The sequence below is a fragment of the Sorex fumeus genome, unplaced genomic scaffold (genome assembly GCF_029834395.1).
Source record: "Sorex fumeus unplaced genomic scaffold, SorFum_2.1 ptg000007l, whole genome shotgun sequence".
NCBI lineage: Eukaryota > Metazoa > Chordata > Mammalia > Eulipotyphla > Soricidae > Sorex > Sorex fumeus.
This window is the reverse complement of record NW_026606064.1, coordinates 36,518,017-36,534,512: the sequence shown is the minus strand read 5'-3', so window position 1 is coordinate 36,534,512 and position 16,496 is coordinate 36,518,017. Positions and strand designations below refer to the sequence as shown.

The window sequence follows — 16,496 nt, the reverse complement described above, 5'->3', positions numbered from 1 at the left end:
ATTGTTATTTTTTGGCGCGGGCCACCTTCTCTGGAGGTGACTGACCTGTGGAGAACTGAGTTCATTGAGAATTGCAGGGAAACTGCCCAACGAAATCTGGATAATGTAGCCTTTAAAAACTGGACTAGAGAAAAACTCTTGGGCCACAGTCCATATGACACTAACGATAGCCAGGCCCGTTTTCCCCCTGGTCTGCTTGCCCAAATTCAGCGTGCTGATCTCAAGGCATGGAAACACCTCCCCCCCTAAGGGGTCTGCGACCACCTCTCTCAAGAAGCGGCGGCAGGGTGCAGAGAACCTTATAGCAGTTTCATCAGCCGCCTGACTGACGCAGCTGAGCGATTGTTGGGCAGTGGAGAAAACGAAAGTGCTTTTGTCAAACACCTGGCATTTGAGAATGCTAACCATGCATGCCAGGCGGCCATCCACCCCCACCGTGTTGGTGCCAACCTCTCAGATTATATTTCGTTATGCTCAGGGATTGGCTTTTCTCATGCCATTGGGATGACCATTGGGGCTGCCTTTAAGGAATATATCGCCCCTAGAGAAAAAACCGGCTTCAAAGGCGGGCAACCAGGTCATTTTGCACTGAATTGCTCCACGGGGTGTCCCCCTCCTAACGCTCCCTGCCCATGCTGCAAACAAGGAAACCATTGGGACTTGAGTGCCATTCAAAAACTGATATTCATAACCTCCCTTTTTATATTTACAGTTGGCTCATGCATCTCAGGCTTTACAAGCTCTTGTACAACAAGTTAACCCAATACATTCTTGGACCTTTGCCCTTTTACTTGAATTGTTGAAATATTCCTATCAATTTCTTAGTTCTACTCAGGTTGGGTACTCTCAAGGGTGCTGGTTGTGTATGCACCCCTCCTATGAGGTCCCTCTAGATGCCTCCAGCTTGCTGATTAATGAAACCCTTAATTTCTCTGAAGTAATTAAGCCCTGTCATGATAATAGACCTTTGTATTATTTTCCCCATCATGTGCTGTCTACAGTTCCAGAGAATTATACTTGCTTTAATAAGTCTAATTTAACCAGTATTCCTACAGGTAAACTTTCCCTTGATTGTAAAAAAATTCCTGGAACCCCCAGTTATGAGTGCTGCCCTTAAGTATGCCCTCCATATAATGCCTCATTTCTTTGTGACATGGGTATTCATCCCTTTCTGTATGGAAATTGGACTGGAACTTGTACCATTGTCTTTGTTTTCCCACACCTTAATATACTCCCAGCATCCGAACTCATCGCAATACTTTTGAAGGAACATACTCATACACCCCACTCTCCTGCCTTCATCCCTTTTCTTGTTGGCCTAGGAGTGGCAGCTGGGATTGCCACAGGCATGGCGGCATCACCACTGCTGTCTCCTTACATGATTCCTTGCAGAATCAGCTGATAGAGGACATCCAAGAGGTATCACAAATTCTTTTGACTGTTAAAGAGCAATTAAATTCTTTTGCCCAAGTTGTATTAGAGAATCGATAAGGCCTGGACCTCCTTACTGCCAAACAGGGTGGTATTTGTGTTTTTTTTTTGCAAGAAGAATGCTGCTTCTTCATCAACCAGAGTGGCGTGGTCCGAGATGGAATAAGACAGCTCCAAGAAGACCTTGAGAAGCGGAGACGACCCACTGACGCCTCCCAATGGTGGTTGGGGATTGGAGGAACATTATCTTATGTACTTCCCCTGTGTGGTCCCCTTTTTGGTTTTATGATTGTAATATCCCTGGCTCCGTTTCTGTTTAATAGAGTTATGGCTTTTATAAAAAAGCAGATTGACTCCCTGGCATCAAAACCCATCCAAATTCATTACCATCAATTGGATCTTGCTAATTAAGGGCTAGAGGTGCCTGGATGGACATGTACACCTGCTCTTTGTGCAGCTACTGGCTCCTTGCACCTGAACTAGGGCAGCTGCATCTCAGGTCAGTTGTGATGATGCTATGGGCACCTCTGGGGGACAGAACTAGATGGTATCCACCAATGAGGAGCCTTTGAAGGCTGTCCTGAGCTTGTAGAAGCACGCCTATTTACACAGAGGTTGGATCTGAACAATATTCCTCTCCCCACTAAAAGGATCCTTAATAATGACTGGGGGATAGACCCCAACTTCCCCCGCTGGTTAATGCCCTTCTTTCCATGAAAGAGAGCTTGCCTTCTGTGATAAGGTTTGAGCTATCTCTGGAGCTGCAAGAAAAGGCTCTCTATTCTGCCGATACCTAATGCCTATTTTAAAAATAAAAATTAAGGCTTTCTATAAGATACTTGATTTACTATTTTAATAATAAAAAGGGAGGAGATGCCGGGAGCCAAAATGTCAGTATAGCCTGACCTGCGATTTATGACTAATCTCCTCTTGGAAAAATGTTAATAGGTTTCTGAGCTATGCCAGGGATAAGTGCCATGAGCCCACCACTAGGGCTTACACCATGATTTATTGAAAATCTACATGCTTTGTTAATTCTCCATTTTGCCCACTTCCTATATAATGAATTATATAAGGTTAGCTTGGAAGAAATAAAGTTGGCGCTTGATCAGAGTCTTGATTGCTCCCATTCATCTCTCTCTCTCTCTCTCTCTCTCTCTCTCTCTCTCTCTCTCTCTCTCTTCCCACTCTCGCACCCTCTCCAGGTTGCCCATGTTGACTAGTCCCGCAGGTCAGGGCAGCCTGCAACATAGGGAAAGAAAAACGATAAGAAAAAAACTCGGAAATGGAGAGGAAGTATAATTTGAAATTTCTGGCAAAGCATTTTTTGGTGTGTAACATCTGGATGAGTAGCCAGACAAAATCAGCTGCTACCAAGTTGTGGATGTAGACTGAGAAAACATTTATAGAAGCCCAGGAGCCAGCACAGCACAGCAATTCCTGGCAGCCCCACCAGGGAAATGATAAATTTCAGAGGGTCTGTTATCAAGAAATTTATATGCATGTAATGTGTTCTATGAAAGCCTAGCCAAAACTTTATTCTAAAGTATTATTTATTTGTCACTTGTACCACATGATCCCTTGGCATCAATTTGCTTGAGGGGGTTACCAGTAAAGTCTACATTCCTGTCTCCTGCTAATGTAGCCCAGTGAGGTCGGCTTGCTCCAGGAACATGAAGAGCCTCAAACTGTTTTTTCAAGGTTTTGACGAAGAAGTGTGAACATCTCGTAGGTGGGCAGCAACGTGATCTTTGACATCCCGTGGAATCCAGTCGGTAACAGCTCTAGTTTAGCTGTAGTCTTCAAATCGCATGACGTGTCTCGCTCACGTAATTTTCAACGCCTTGGCAAAAGAGTGAGGTCCCTGATTCTTGATCGTTGAAGGAGGTCGGAACTCTGGATTCCTTCTCTCACTTGAGTGAAACATTATATTCCAAACATAGCATTCTGATCCTGTTTTTGTAGAGCCCAGGTCTCTGAGGAGTATGTTAGTGCAGGAAGAACTGTGGAGTCAAAAAGATATGCTCAGAGCTGGAGGCTCCTCGTCCTCTTAAGCATTTCTACGATGCTCTTGAAGGTATTCCACACCGCTCTCTTCCTCCTGTACATTTTAGGTGCCAGGTTGTTTGTCATGTTGAGTTCTCAACCTAGGTGCACATAACTGCTGCGTTTGGAGATGTTCATTCTGTTGAGGCCAAATGGAATGTCAGGAACAAGTCCGTTTCTCATGCATGTTGTCTATGTGAGATTTAGCTCCAGTCCGACCTTTCTACACTCACAGTCTAACTCGGCCAGCATTTGTGCTGCTTGGCTGATACTTGGTGTTATTAGAACGATGTCACCAGTGAAGCAGAGGTGAAGTAGTTGCTGACTGCACTCCCATTCATTCCCACCTCAGGGGTCACATGACATTTTTGATGGTGGCACTGAAGAGTTTTGATGAAATGGTATCATTCTGCTGACCCATCTCTTTATGTCAATGACCACTTCCTTGTAGAATGGTGAGATCCTGGTAGTGAATCCATAATACAGTTCATGAAGTATTCTGATGTACTGAGTTTGAACATCCTGTTTGGCTAGGGCTTCGATGACTTCTTCAGTCTCAAAAGAATCAAAGGCCTTCTTTAAATCAATGAACGTTAGACAGAGTGACATCTTGAACTCCCGAAAAACCTCAGTGAGATTGGTTATGGTGTGGATATGGTCAATCATGCTGAATCCTTTGCTGAAGTCAGCTTGCTTGCATGGTTGTCCTTCATCTAGTGTTCTGCCAATCCTATTCAGGATGACTCGAGTTGACAGCTTGTAGACAACAGACAACAGGCAGATGGCACGATAGTTGCCAATGTTCTGGTTGTCTCCCTTCTTGTACAAGAGGACCGTCCTGCTGGTTTTCCATTGGATTGGAACCTTGCATTCAGACAGGTAGCGTGGGAAGAGCCGATCCAGTGTATTGATGTGTACTGGTGGCAGATTCTTCAGGTGTTTGGGTCTGACCTTGTCTGGGCTGGGTGCTGTTTGCTTCTTTACTGATGAAATGGCATGTCAGATTTCAGAAGAAAGAATGTTGGGAACAACATATCCATCCTGCGAAATTTGACATGTGGGCAGGTAGACATGGCTTTCAAAGTGTTCTGAGTAGAAGTCGAGGATAACCTTCTCCATTGCCCTCTGGTAGATGTGATAGATGCGTCAGGACATCAGAGGACAGTTATCTTGGTCTTATAGTTGGTGAAGGATAGGCGGGAGTTGCAAATACTTTTTCTGTCTTGTGCCACATCAGCCAATATTGCTGCTTTTCTCTCTTTGAGGTCTTCCTTTATTGTTTCTCTGCACAGCCTTGCGAGCTCAGATATTAGCCATTGATTTCCTGAAGTTCACACCAAACCACGATGGTGAATGAGCTCGATAGTTTCAGAAGACAGGCATCTTTTTGTGGATTTCTCTCTCTTGGTGTTCCTTGCACAATCATGGAAGTGCTGAACCAGTTGATAATATTCTTTACTGATGCTGTCAATGACAACATCTTCCCATATTGCTGCAATAGTGCCAAAGATTCCCAGTTGGTCATTTTGGGAGTTCTCTACTTAAACTTTGAAACCCTTTCTTCCTGCTTCGTGAAGTAGAATTTCCCACGAAGGAGGTGGTGGTCTGATCCTGTTTGGAATTTTGGGACAACAGTGACATTAGTCAGACAAAACTGTGGATTAAGTATGATGTGATCAATTTCATTGTTGAATTGTCCACTGGGAGACTACCATGTCCAATGTTTAGATTTGGATTTCTGGAACTGCTAGTTACCATGGATGGTCTTGGTCACCATACTGAACTGTAGATAAGTGAGGAATAGAAAGTTCCACCAACCTCGATGGTCACCGCCTCAACATAGCAAGAGGACGGCAACAGTGCCAACCGGCAAAGAGCAAACCAACACAGATCGCTACAATATGCCAGCTGCAAGGCAGAGCCTGGCAAGCTACCCATGGCGTATTTGATATGCAAAAAATAGTAGTAAAAATGGTCCTCATTCCCCTGACCCTGAAAGAGCCCCCAGTAATGCAGTTTTGAGAAAGATAAACAAGGAGAGGCTGCTAAAATCTCAGGGCCCAACTAGGCTGCCAAAATGAAGAAGGACTAAAATGACTATCTGCATTTTTTTTTTTGCTTTTTGGGTCACACCCGGCAATGCTCAGGGGTTACTCCCAGCTCATGCACTCAGGAATTGTTCCTGGCGGTGCTTGGGGGACCATATGGGATGCTGGGAATCGAACCTGTGTTGGCCATGATGGCTGCGTGCAAGGCAAACGCCTTGCCCGCTGTGCTATCGCTCTAGCCCTATCTGCATTTTTAATGCATGTATGGTGGCATCAGAAGCATCCATTGAGGACCTGATGGTGCAAGCGCAGAAGACCAAGTATGATGTCATTGGAATGACAGAGACGAGAAGGCATCAATCACAATATGCTATTTTCGACATTGGAGAACTGTTCCTTGAAACATGCGACAGTAGAGGTGTCAGTGGTGTCAGTGTCCTTGTCAACATGAACTTGGCCATGATCATTGATTTGTTTGAATGCTGAACAATCTGAATCGGACGCTTATGTTTGATTAGATATGGCTCATTGCTGGCAGTTTCTATCTTCATTACCTATGCACCAACATCCAATTATGATGAAGGAGAAATTGAGAAGTTTTACATGGAGCTGGAGAAGTTCTATAAAGAAGACCTCACTTTCTACAAGGTCATGGTAGGTGATTTTAACACCAAGATAGGACTGAGAAGGTCGCCTGAAGAACTCCACATTGGGACTCACAGGCTAGGATGGAACAGTGTGAGTTCATTCATTTATTTAATTTTTAAAATTGTTTTTAAAAATATTGATTTATTTATTTTTCTGTGTATTTATTTCACTTAATCACTTAATCACTTAACTTCCCGTTAGTCGTCGATTTGCTCGAGCGGGCACCAGTAACGTCTCCATTTGTCCCTGTCGCGTGCTAGTGTAGACCAATGGCATCTCTTCGCTCCGGGAACATGGAGGGCCTCAAACCGATCGTTCATGATCTTGACAAAGAAGTCTGACCATCTGGTAGGTGGGCGGTCACGCGGTCTCTTGACATCCCGTGGAATCCAATCAGTAACAGCTCTAGTCCAACGGTCGTCTTTAAATCTCATTACGTGACCAGCCCATCTGATTTTCGACACCTTGGCATATGAGACAGCGTCCCTGATCCTTGATCGTCGACGGATGTCAGAACTCCGGATTCGTTCTCTCATTTGAGTGAAACGTGATATTCCAAGCATAGCTCTTTCTATTCTTCTTTGGGAGACCTGAATGGCGTTCTCATCTTGTTTGCGTAGGGCCCAGGTCTCTGAGGCATATGTTAATGCAGGAAGAACAGTGGAATCAAAGAGATGTGCCCGGAGCCGGAGGTTCTTCGTCCTCTTAGCTATTTCTTTGACGTTCTTGAAGGCGTTCCAAGCCGCTCTCTTCCTCCTGCGCAGCTCGGGTGCCAGGTCATTTGTCATGTTGACCTCTCGACCTAGGTACACATAGCTGTTGCATTCGGAGATGGTCGTTCCATTGAGAGCGAATGGGGTGTCAGGAACAAGGCTGTTTCTCATAAACATTGTCTTCGTAAGATTCAGCTGTAGTCCTACCTTTCCACACTCACGGTCAAAGTCGGCCAGCATTTGTGCCGCTTGGCTGATGTTTGGTGTTATTAAAACAATGTCATCAGCAAAGCGGAGGTGGTGTAGTTGCCGACCATCTATCTTCACTCCCATTCCTTCCCATTCCAGTCGTCGCATGATGTTCTCGAGGGTGGCACAGAAGAGTTTCGGTGAAATGGTATCACCCTGCCGTACCCCTCTCTTGACATCAACGATCACTTCTTTGTAGAATGGTGAGATCCTGGTAGTGAATCCGCAATACAGCTCACGGAGGATCCTGATGTATTGGGCTTGAATGCCCTGATTGGCTAGGGCTTCAATGACCGCTTCCGTCTCAACAGAATCAAAGGCCTTCTTTAAATCAATGAACGTTAAGCAGAGCGGCATCTTGAACTCCCGAGAAACCTCAATGAGCTTGGTTACCGTGTGGATATGGTCGATGGTGCTGAATCCTTTGCGGAACCCTGCTTGCTCGCATGGTTGTCCTTCATCTAGTGTTCTGCCAATCCTATTCAGGATGACTCGAGTGAACAGCTTGTAGATGACAGACAATAGGCAGATCGGGCGATAGTTGCCAATGTCATGGATGTCTCCCTTCTTGAACAGTAGTACAGTCCTGCTGGTTTTCCATTGGGACGGAACCTTGCATTCAGACAGGTAGCGAGTGAAGAGCCGAGCCAGTGTATTGATGAGTACTGATGGCAGGTTCTTCAGGTGTTCAGGTCTGACCTTGTCTGGGCCGGGTGCTGTTTGCTTCTTTACCAACGAAATGGCGTGTCGGATTTCGGAAGGGAGAACGTTAGGAACGACATACCCATCCTGTGGAATTTGGTATGTCGGCAAGTGGACATGGCTATCGAAGAGATTTGAGTAGAAGTCATGGATAATCTTCTCCATTGCCGTTCTGGAGGATGTGATGGATCCATCAGGACGTCGGAGGGCAGTCATCTTGGTCTTATAGTTGGCGAAGGACAGGCGGGCCTTACGAATACTTTTCCCGGCTTCTGCGGCATCTACCAGTACTTCTGCTCTTCTCTCTTTGAGGTCTTCCTTGATCGCATCTCTGCACTGCTTTGTAAGCTCGGACGTTAGCTTGCGGTTGCCTGAGGCATGCGCCAAACCACGCTGGCGAATTAGCTCAAGAGTTTTCGAAGATAGGCGACTTTTTGTGGCTATCTCTCTCTTGGCGTTCCTCGCACATTCATGGAGGTGCTGAACCAGTCGATCGTATTCCTCGTCAATGTTGTCAACAATGGCATCTTCCCATGTTGCCGCAATAGTACCAAAGAGTTCCCAGTTGGTGGTCATTCTGGGAGTTCTCTTTTTGAACTTTGCAGCCCTTTCTCCCCTCTCTGTGAAGTAGAATTTTGCACGAAGGAGACGGTGGTCCGATCCCGTTCGAAATTTTGGGACAACAGCGACATCAGTCAGGCAAAATCGTCGATTGAATATGATGTGGTCTATTTCGTTGTGGAATTGTCCACCGGGAGACTCCCATGTCCATCATTATTTATTTATTTATTTATTTATTTCAAATACCCATCCCTCCACCAGTGCGTATTTTCCACCACCATGGATCCCAGTATCCCTCCCAACCCCCATCCTCCCATCCCACCCTGCCTCTGTGGCAGGGCATTCCCCTTTCTTCTCTCTCTCCTTTTGGGTATTGTGGTTTGCAAAAGAGTTAACCCTGATTTTCAGTAGAAGTGTTGGATGATTTACTTTCATTGATCACTTTGTATATTAGGAGATGTTGTGTGGCCGCATAAGCGGCTGCACAGTTCAGAAAAATGTCCTGGTTCCCACATGCCAGAGCTATGCTTGTAGAAGCTCATGGTCACCGGGGTTCCATCTGGAGAAGGTGGGATGACAGACCTACCCCATCTGGCACCTCCCAGTGATATCTGCTCTGTTTGGGACCTGGAACATTCTCCGGGAGCTGTGGGGCCCTCCAGCTTCTTTTCTTCTTTGTTGCTGTTTGCTGTAAGATGGCTATGGGGGCGAGTTGTGGGCGTGACTTCCAAAATCAGAGGTTGCCTGGGAGCCGGGTCAGCCCCATTGCTGTTCGGAAAAAATGTGCTGGTACCTGAATGCCAGAGCTATGCTTGTAGAAACTTATAGTCACCAGGGTTCCATCTGGAGAAGGCGTAATTTTTAAAAATTTTATTGAATCACCATGAGATAAAGTTACAAAGCTTCATGCCTTCTCCCCCAGTTCATGAGGTGGGCTGCATTGGAGGAATGAATATTCCTGGTCCTGTCTCTACTATCCTTGCTTGTCAGTCTCATATTACATTATTTTATATTCCACAAATGACTGCAGTCATTTTATGTATGTTCCTTTCTTTTTTTAAAATTCTTTAAATTTAAATCTTTATTTTTTTATTAGTGAAACACCATGAGGTACACTGTAGACTTAAAAACTTTCATGCTTGTCTTTCAGTTATACAATGATCAAGTACACATCCCTCCTCCAGTGCCCATTCTCTACCACCAATGATCCCAGTAATCCTCTCAAACCTTTTTTTCTGACTTGTTTCACTTAGCATGAAACTCTCTATGTCAATCCAATCATGAACAAATTTCATGACTTTACCTTTCCTAAAGCACAGCGGGTAAGGTCTTTGCTTTGCACGTGGCTGTGGCTGACACGGCCTACCGGAGTTCGATTCCTCCACCTCTCTCAGAGAGCCCAGCAAGCTACTGAGAGTATCTTGCATGCACAACAAAGCCTGGCAAGTTACCCGTGACGTATTCGATATGTCAAACACAGTAAAAAGTCTCACAATGTTACTAGGCGCACTCCAGCAAATTGATGACAATGGGAGGACAGTGACAGTGACAGTACCTTTCCTAACAGCTGTGGAGTATTCCATTTTATAGATGTACCACAGTTTATTTAATCAATTATCTATTATCAGGCACTCGGGTTATTTCCAGATCTAGCCAGTCACTTTCATTTTCTACTGTGCTTTCATTATTTCAGACTGTGGCAGTTACATTGCATGCTCAGATACTGTTTGTACTCTTGAAACACAAATGAGAAAGAATTTTCTGTATGATGATGAGTTCTCATGGCCATACAAGAACCTGAGATAAGAAAGAAGCAACTAAGAGGGTTTAAGTGGTTTAACTCAATTTTGGCATCCTATATTTAGATTCTGCTTGATCTCTCTGATTAAAGCCTGGAATTTCTCTACTGAATCACAACTTTTCACAAACATAAAACATTCTTAGGTCTTGATTTTCCCACTAGTTTCCTAGGCCTTGTCCCAATGCACAGTATCTGAAGGGGAGTTTTCCTGGCAGGATGCAAGGGCAGCAGCAGAACTCTGAACCCAGTCTTCTGTTCTGGGCCTTCTGTTCTTCAGAGACATGTGATATTTTAGTGTCTGAAAGTGTCCCACTGACAGAAAGAGACGACACAAGGAACTGAAGGAATACAACCCAGTAATGCAGGTCTGTTAGGGCTTATGTGTCAGCAATCTGGAAAGAGTGACCTCTGACTCATTTTCTTTTTTTTTCATTTTTATTAGTGACAAACCATGAGGTACAGTTGTAGACTTACAAATTTTTGTGTTTGGGATTCAATTATGCAATGATCAAGTACCTATCACTCCACCAGTGCCCATTTTCCACCACGACGGATCCTAGTATCCCTCCCACCCTCATATCCCCCATCACATCCTGCCTCTGTGGCAGTGCATTCCCTTTTCTTATCTCTTTACTTTTGGGTGCTGTGGTTTGCAAAAGAGGCATTGAGCGGCAATCATGTTCGGTCTAGGTCTATAGTCTCCTTTCAGCATGCTTCTCCCATCCTGGGAGGATCCTCCAACACCCTTTATTTGGTGCTCCCTTCTCTATCTGAGCTGCCTTTCCCCCTAGCATGTGTGACTGCTACAAAGCACAAGAGTCAAGTGGTTAGAAGATATCATCATACACAGAATAGTGAAAGGAGGACTCATTTTCCTAGAAATGATAAATAAGCCACCAAATCACTCTTGGTTTCTGCACTCTAGATGGCCTGATGATAAGGGCTAAAATGTAAACATATAGGGCACATATCCTATTCATTCAAGTCACTGAACACCAATGTCAGTTGTGATAATTGCTTGTCTAGTCTTTTTTTTTTAAATGAATAACCGTGAGATACAGGTACAGACTTACAAACTTGCATGATTATGTTTCAGTTATACAATGATGGAGCACCCATCCCTCCAGTGCACAATCTCCACCAGCATGTTCCCAGTATCCTGCACCCCAAACATACCCAGCCTGTCCTCCCATTAATGACACCCCCGCCCCCTCTGTGGCAGGCACTTCTCCTTTACTCTCCCTCCTTTTGGGTGTTATGATTTGCAATAAAGGGACTAAGTGGCCATGATGATTGGTCCCTACTGTACTTTCAGCACACATGTCCAATCCCAAGCAAGCCATCCAAGCATCATTCACTTAGTGGTCCCTTCTCTATTCCAGCTGCCTTTACCCCAGCATGTGAGACCGGCTTCTAAGCCATGGAGCGATCCTCCTGGCCCTTATCTCCACTATCCTTGGGTCTTAATCTCCCATTCTGTTACTTTATATTCCCAAATGTGTGAAACCATTCTATGTCTGGTCCTCTCTTTCTGATCAATTTCACTTAGCATGATACTCTTCATGTTGATCCACTTAAATGCATTTAGATGATAATTTCATGATTTCATCTTTTTGAACAGCTGCATAATATCCATTGTGTAGATCTACACTATGGAGGCTTGTCTTTTATGCCCCCTGAAAAAAATTAGAAACCTGAGCCTTCTTCATGTTTGTTGTGGTTTATAATAATGCTCATTATATAATCTCATGTAGAGCTATTCACATTGTCGATTTATTGCAATAGTCTTATTAACATAGAAGAAGATAAATTAAGGAGAATAAATGACTTGGGATCTGGGTAGGTCAACATAGACCCTAATCCAGGAGTCACATCTAAGGAATTCCATTTTCTGCCACATCATTTATAATGAAATTTCATTTTAATGAAATCTTCATCAAAATTCTTTAAATAAGGCATTTTCTGAGGAAGAATCAGGATTGTAGAGACTGCAGTTACCCACTAATTCCATTCTCCTCAGAAATATTACTGAGGGTGTGGGAATAGGGCTGCATGGCTCTGAATGGCACTAAGAACCTGGCCCTATCATCATTGGGCACTGTTTTTGAGGAGGGCAGAAGTAAGGCACCAACTGCTTTAGTTCTACCTTTCTTTTCTTCCCCTAGCTGGTTGCTAAATGTCATAGAGGAACACACAGTGTAAACAAAATTATTTTTAAAAGGGAAATGCACAAAAATGGGAGAGGATGTGTTCTCAAGACTCAGGTTATTAAATAATTGCAGTTCATTTAAAAAATAATTGCAGGAGCTGGAGTGGTAGCACTGTGGGTAGGGCATTTGCCTTGCACGCAGCTGACATGGTTAGATTCCCAGCATCCCCGAGAACCACCAGGAGTAATTTCTGAGTGCAGAGCCAATAGTATCCCCTGTGAATCGTCGGGTGTGACCCAAAAAACAAAAACCAAAAAAGCAAAAAACAAACAAAAAGCCACAATTGCTATTCTTTCTTACAAATTCAAAATGATGAGCCACCAAAATTTTAAAAACACATTTCTATAAATAATTATAAAAACCACTATATTTTCTAATAAAAATGAAATTATACAGGCAATGATGTATTTTTGAGATATTATTCCAAAGAAATTATACAGATGTTGTTTGATGACAAAAAAGTAAAGGAAACAATTTGATGGAATGTAGAAAAGAAGAGTTCCATTACGCAGAAAAAGTCCCAGAAACTTCCTTTTCTGAAGAAAGCAAGGAAGATAGACTCCTCTACTTTTATTACCGAAACCATTTACATATGCTCATTGATCATGCATCCAGGAAACAATATCTCTGTGCTTCACAGCCTGATTCCCATTTCCTCTGACTATGGTGCATTGAGGATAAGGAGAGTGAAAAATTGTGAGGACAGCCATTTGAAATGTTTTCTCCCACCAGGTTGTGAGTATGCAGTGAGCAAGGAAAATTTCCTAACTGCTGGACAATCTCACAGGCCCCTGAATTTCTATCTTTTCTTGGTGCACACAAGTGGCTCTTAGTGTGAGATTTCATGGATGTGCCTTAGGGCAAAAACCCAGCAGAGGCCTTGGAAATAAACTGATATGATTACCTGCTTTACATTCTACTTTTAGGTGGCAAACTGATGCCTGTTGAGAGGAAGACTATAGAGTTTCAACTTCATTTGAACCCTTCTCTGCCCCTGAAGAAGACTCCTCAGCAGGAGTGGAAGTTGGTGAGAGGGAGCTAATTAATTTAACCGTGAACATCTATGAGTTCCAATGAGACCACAATGTCTTTAGTGTCATGATCACTCTGGGGATGTGTCTAAACATTAGATCTGATGAAACCTCCATCTCAGCCTGTGCATCTCCACCCCCCTGTGATACACTTCCCTGTGAGTGGTTTTTGTGTATTCTCTCACTGACAGCCATGTGCCTGGGCAGCACACAGAGCAATGGGATTTGAGTCTGTGAAGTTTAGAAATAGAGTACACTTTGCTTGTCTGAGACTCAAATTCTACTTGACTCTTTTAAATTTTGTATTATTATGGTAAGTCCTTTTTATTTCTATCTTCCTTATAAATACTACAGAAGTATATCATCTCATGAAATCTACTGATATCATTTCCAGAAGGAGTAGTTTTATTCATATTTGCAATTAAATTCTTTTTCTATGATTATTGATTTGAATAACATTTACATTTCTTTTTGTTTGTTAGTTTGAACAGGAGAATTTTTTTCATCCCATAAAAGAGATTAGGGTATGACGGGAAATTTAGAATTTTTAAGAGTTGTAATAAAATTTAGTTGTCAATTGTATGATATGCTTTCAAGAAAAATTGAAAAATATGCAAATAAACCAAGGACGGACAATAAGAAACAGTCCTATGACACAGTTTTCAATAATTTACTTGTTGATTTAAATTTTTCGCAATTATATTTTTTACACTAAAGAAGAAAAGTGGAAAACTTTTCTCTGTCAGCTGTGGTGACAGTGTGGGTTGAGACATCTTTCACATTTTTGACAGAATAAAAATTTGACAGAATCAGCAAGAAGGGTCATTTAAAATATGTATAAACACATGTAAATGTGCATTAATATGGATAATACATAAAATGTATACATTTAAAATATATTTGTATGCCTACGTATATATATTACATGTATAAATATGTATAATGACATAAATATAAAGACATAATCATAAAATATAAAATAAAAACTTTATCTGATGTTGTATGCTCATATTTTTCTCCTCCTCATTTAGTTTCTATTCGTTTTAGTCTATGTTTTCCTAGCTGTACAGGAATGTTTGGGTGGATGAGATCCGGTTTGGTTTTTTTGTTTGTTTGTTTCTATTTTCTATAATTTATAAGTATTAGTATTTAGTGTGAGAGATCAACTCATGGAGAAATAGTGAGTCCAGATCATGTACAACACACATCAGATCTATAAAACAGATATACACCCACCTCCTTAGAAAACGAATTGGAAATTATTCCTAGAGTTTCACATGAAACTTCTTCCATATTATCCAGATTTAGCTTCTGATTATTATATGTGAGAAATACAAACATGTCTGGAAAACACTCAAAGATTAATTTTAATAGAAAATTTATTCTGAGTGAACATGGTACAAAAATAGACTTTTTACCTATATGTATTTTTCCAGATATATAGACCATGAAAATAAATGGTGGTTCAATTATAATATTCAGCTTTAAAAAGTGAGAATGTAGTATCTTAAAGGCATTCATAAAATTTCTGAAAACTTTGTCTACATTTTGGTTGAGTTAGGCCACATGAATATTTCCTGACATCTCCAGGGTCTCCTGAGGAGGGCTGCCTTGACTTTCATCCTCCTCAGGAACATCCTGCAGAGCTCTCTGAAGAATTAGTTTTAGGCTCTTTCTTTGCTGTCTTTGCTGCTGCCTATAAGAACCAACAACGAAGTAAATGATTGGATTGGCACAGCTGTTGACACAGGATAACACCTTTGTCCTTAAATGTACTTTAAAGGTGTCCCTGTAAGCAAATTTTTGCATCCCAAATATGAGAACATCACGTATTCCCCAGGGCAAGCTACAGAAGAAGAAGACCAGCACTGTGAGCCCAATGGTCACATACAGCCTGGTCAGTTTCATTTTCAGGGAGCCACACAACAATATGGCCAGCAGCACCAGGATGGACCCAAACATAAGCACAAAGGAGAAAATTAGCCATGTGGGAATGCTGAAATAAATGATATAATACAAATTACTATCACTATGCATGAGCCATAAGCCAAAGAACTCTGTACGTAGGATGGTCAGGAACAGGGACAGGGCCCAGATTAAGGCACAGATGACAGATGACATATGTTTTGGGCGGTCGCAATGATACCAGATGGGTTTTAGGACAGACAGGCAGCGCTCAGTGCTAATGGCAGTGAGAATGCTCAGGCTTGCAAGATAGGAAAAGACAAATCCTAAAAAAAAAAATTGTTCCAGGTGGATGAAGTATATACATTCAGCCAAATTCATAATGGAGATTAGCATGTGGAGGCATAGAAAGACAAAATCAGCTCCAGCCAAGTTGAGGATGTAGACAGAGAAAGCATTCCTCTGCATGTGGAAAGCCAGGAGCCAGAACACCACAGCATTTCCTGCCATCCCCACCAGGGAAATGATGAATTCCACAATGTGTGAGGTCAGCCAAGGCATTTCACCTTGTCGATCAAAGTCCTCCCAGTCACTTTCATTCTGCAGTGTGCTTTCGGTCACCCAAGGTGTGACAGTTACATCCATGCTCAGAAACTCTCTGATGGTCTCCTGGAAACACAAATGAGAAAGAATTTTCAGTATGATTATGGATCCTCATGGCCATAAGGGTACCTGATACCAGAGAGGAGCAATTTATAGAGCCTATGCAGGCCACACAACTTTGACATCCATATTTGGACTCTTTCTGAGAATCCTTAACCACAACTTTTCACAAAAATTAAATGTTCTCAGTTTCTAATTTTTCCACTAGTTTTCTAGACCATGTCCCATCACACACTGTATTGAGGGGAGTTTTCTGGGCAGGATGTAATACGACTGCAGAACTCTGAAACCACCTTCTTGTTCTCTGGGCTTTCTGTTCTTCAGAGGCATGAACTATGTGACATCTCCGTGACTGAAAATGACCCATTCACAGAAAATAAGACCAAAGGATATGAACGAATATGACCCTGAAGTCAAAGGTCTGTTAAGGTCCATATATCAGCTCTCTTAAAACAGGGAGCTCTTACTCATGTTCATTAGTTTGTCCC

At 42.6% G+C, this 16,496-nt stretch overlaps 1 protein-coding gene across 1 annotated transcript; it reads right to left on the bottom strand.

Moving 5' to 3' along the window:
• Nucleotides 1-14,997: 14,997 nt before the first annotated feature.
• LOC130016070 (mas-related G-protein coupled receptor member X2-like) lies at nt 14,998-15,990 on the bottom strand. The gene has a single exon (XM_056106801.1). It carries the CDS (start codon nt 15,988-15,990, stop codon nt 14,998-15,000), a length of 993 nt encoding a protein of 330 aa, XP_055962776.1.
• Between the last annotated feature and the right edge of the window lie 506 nt (nt 15,991-16,496).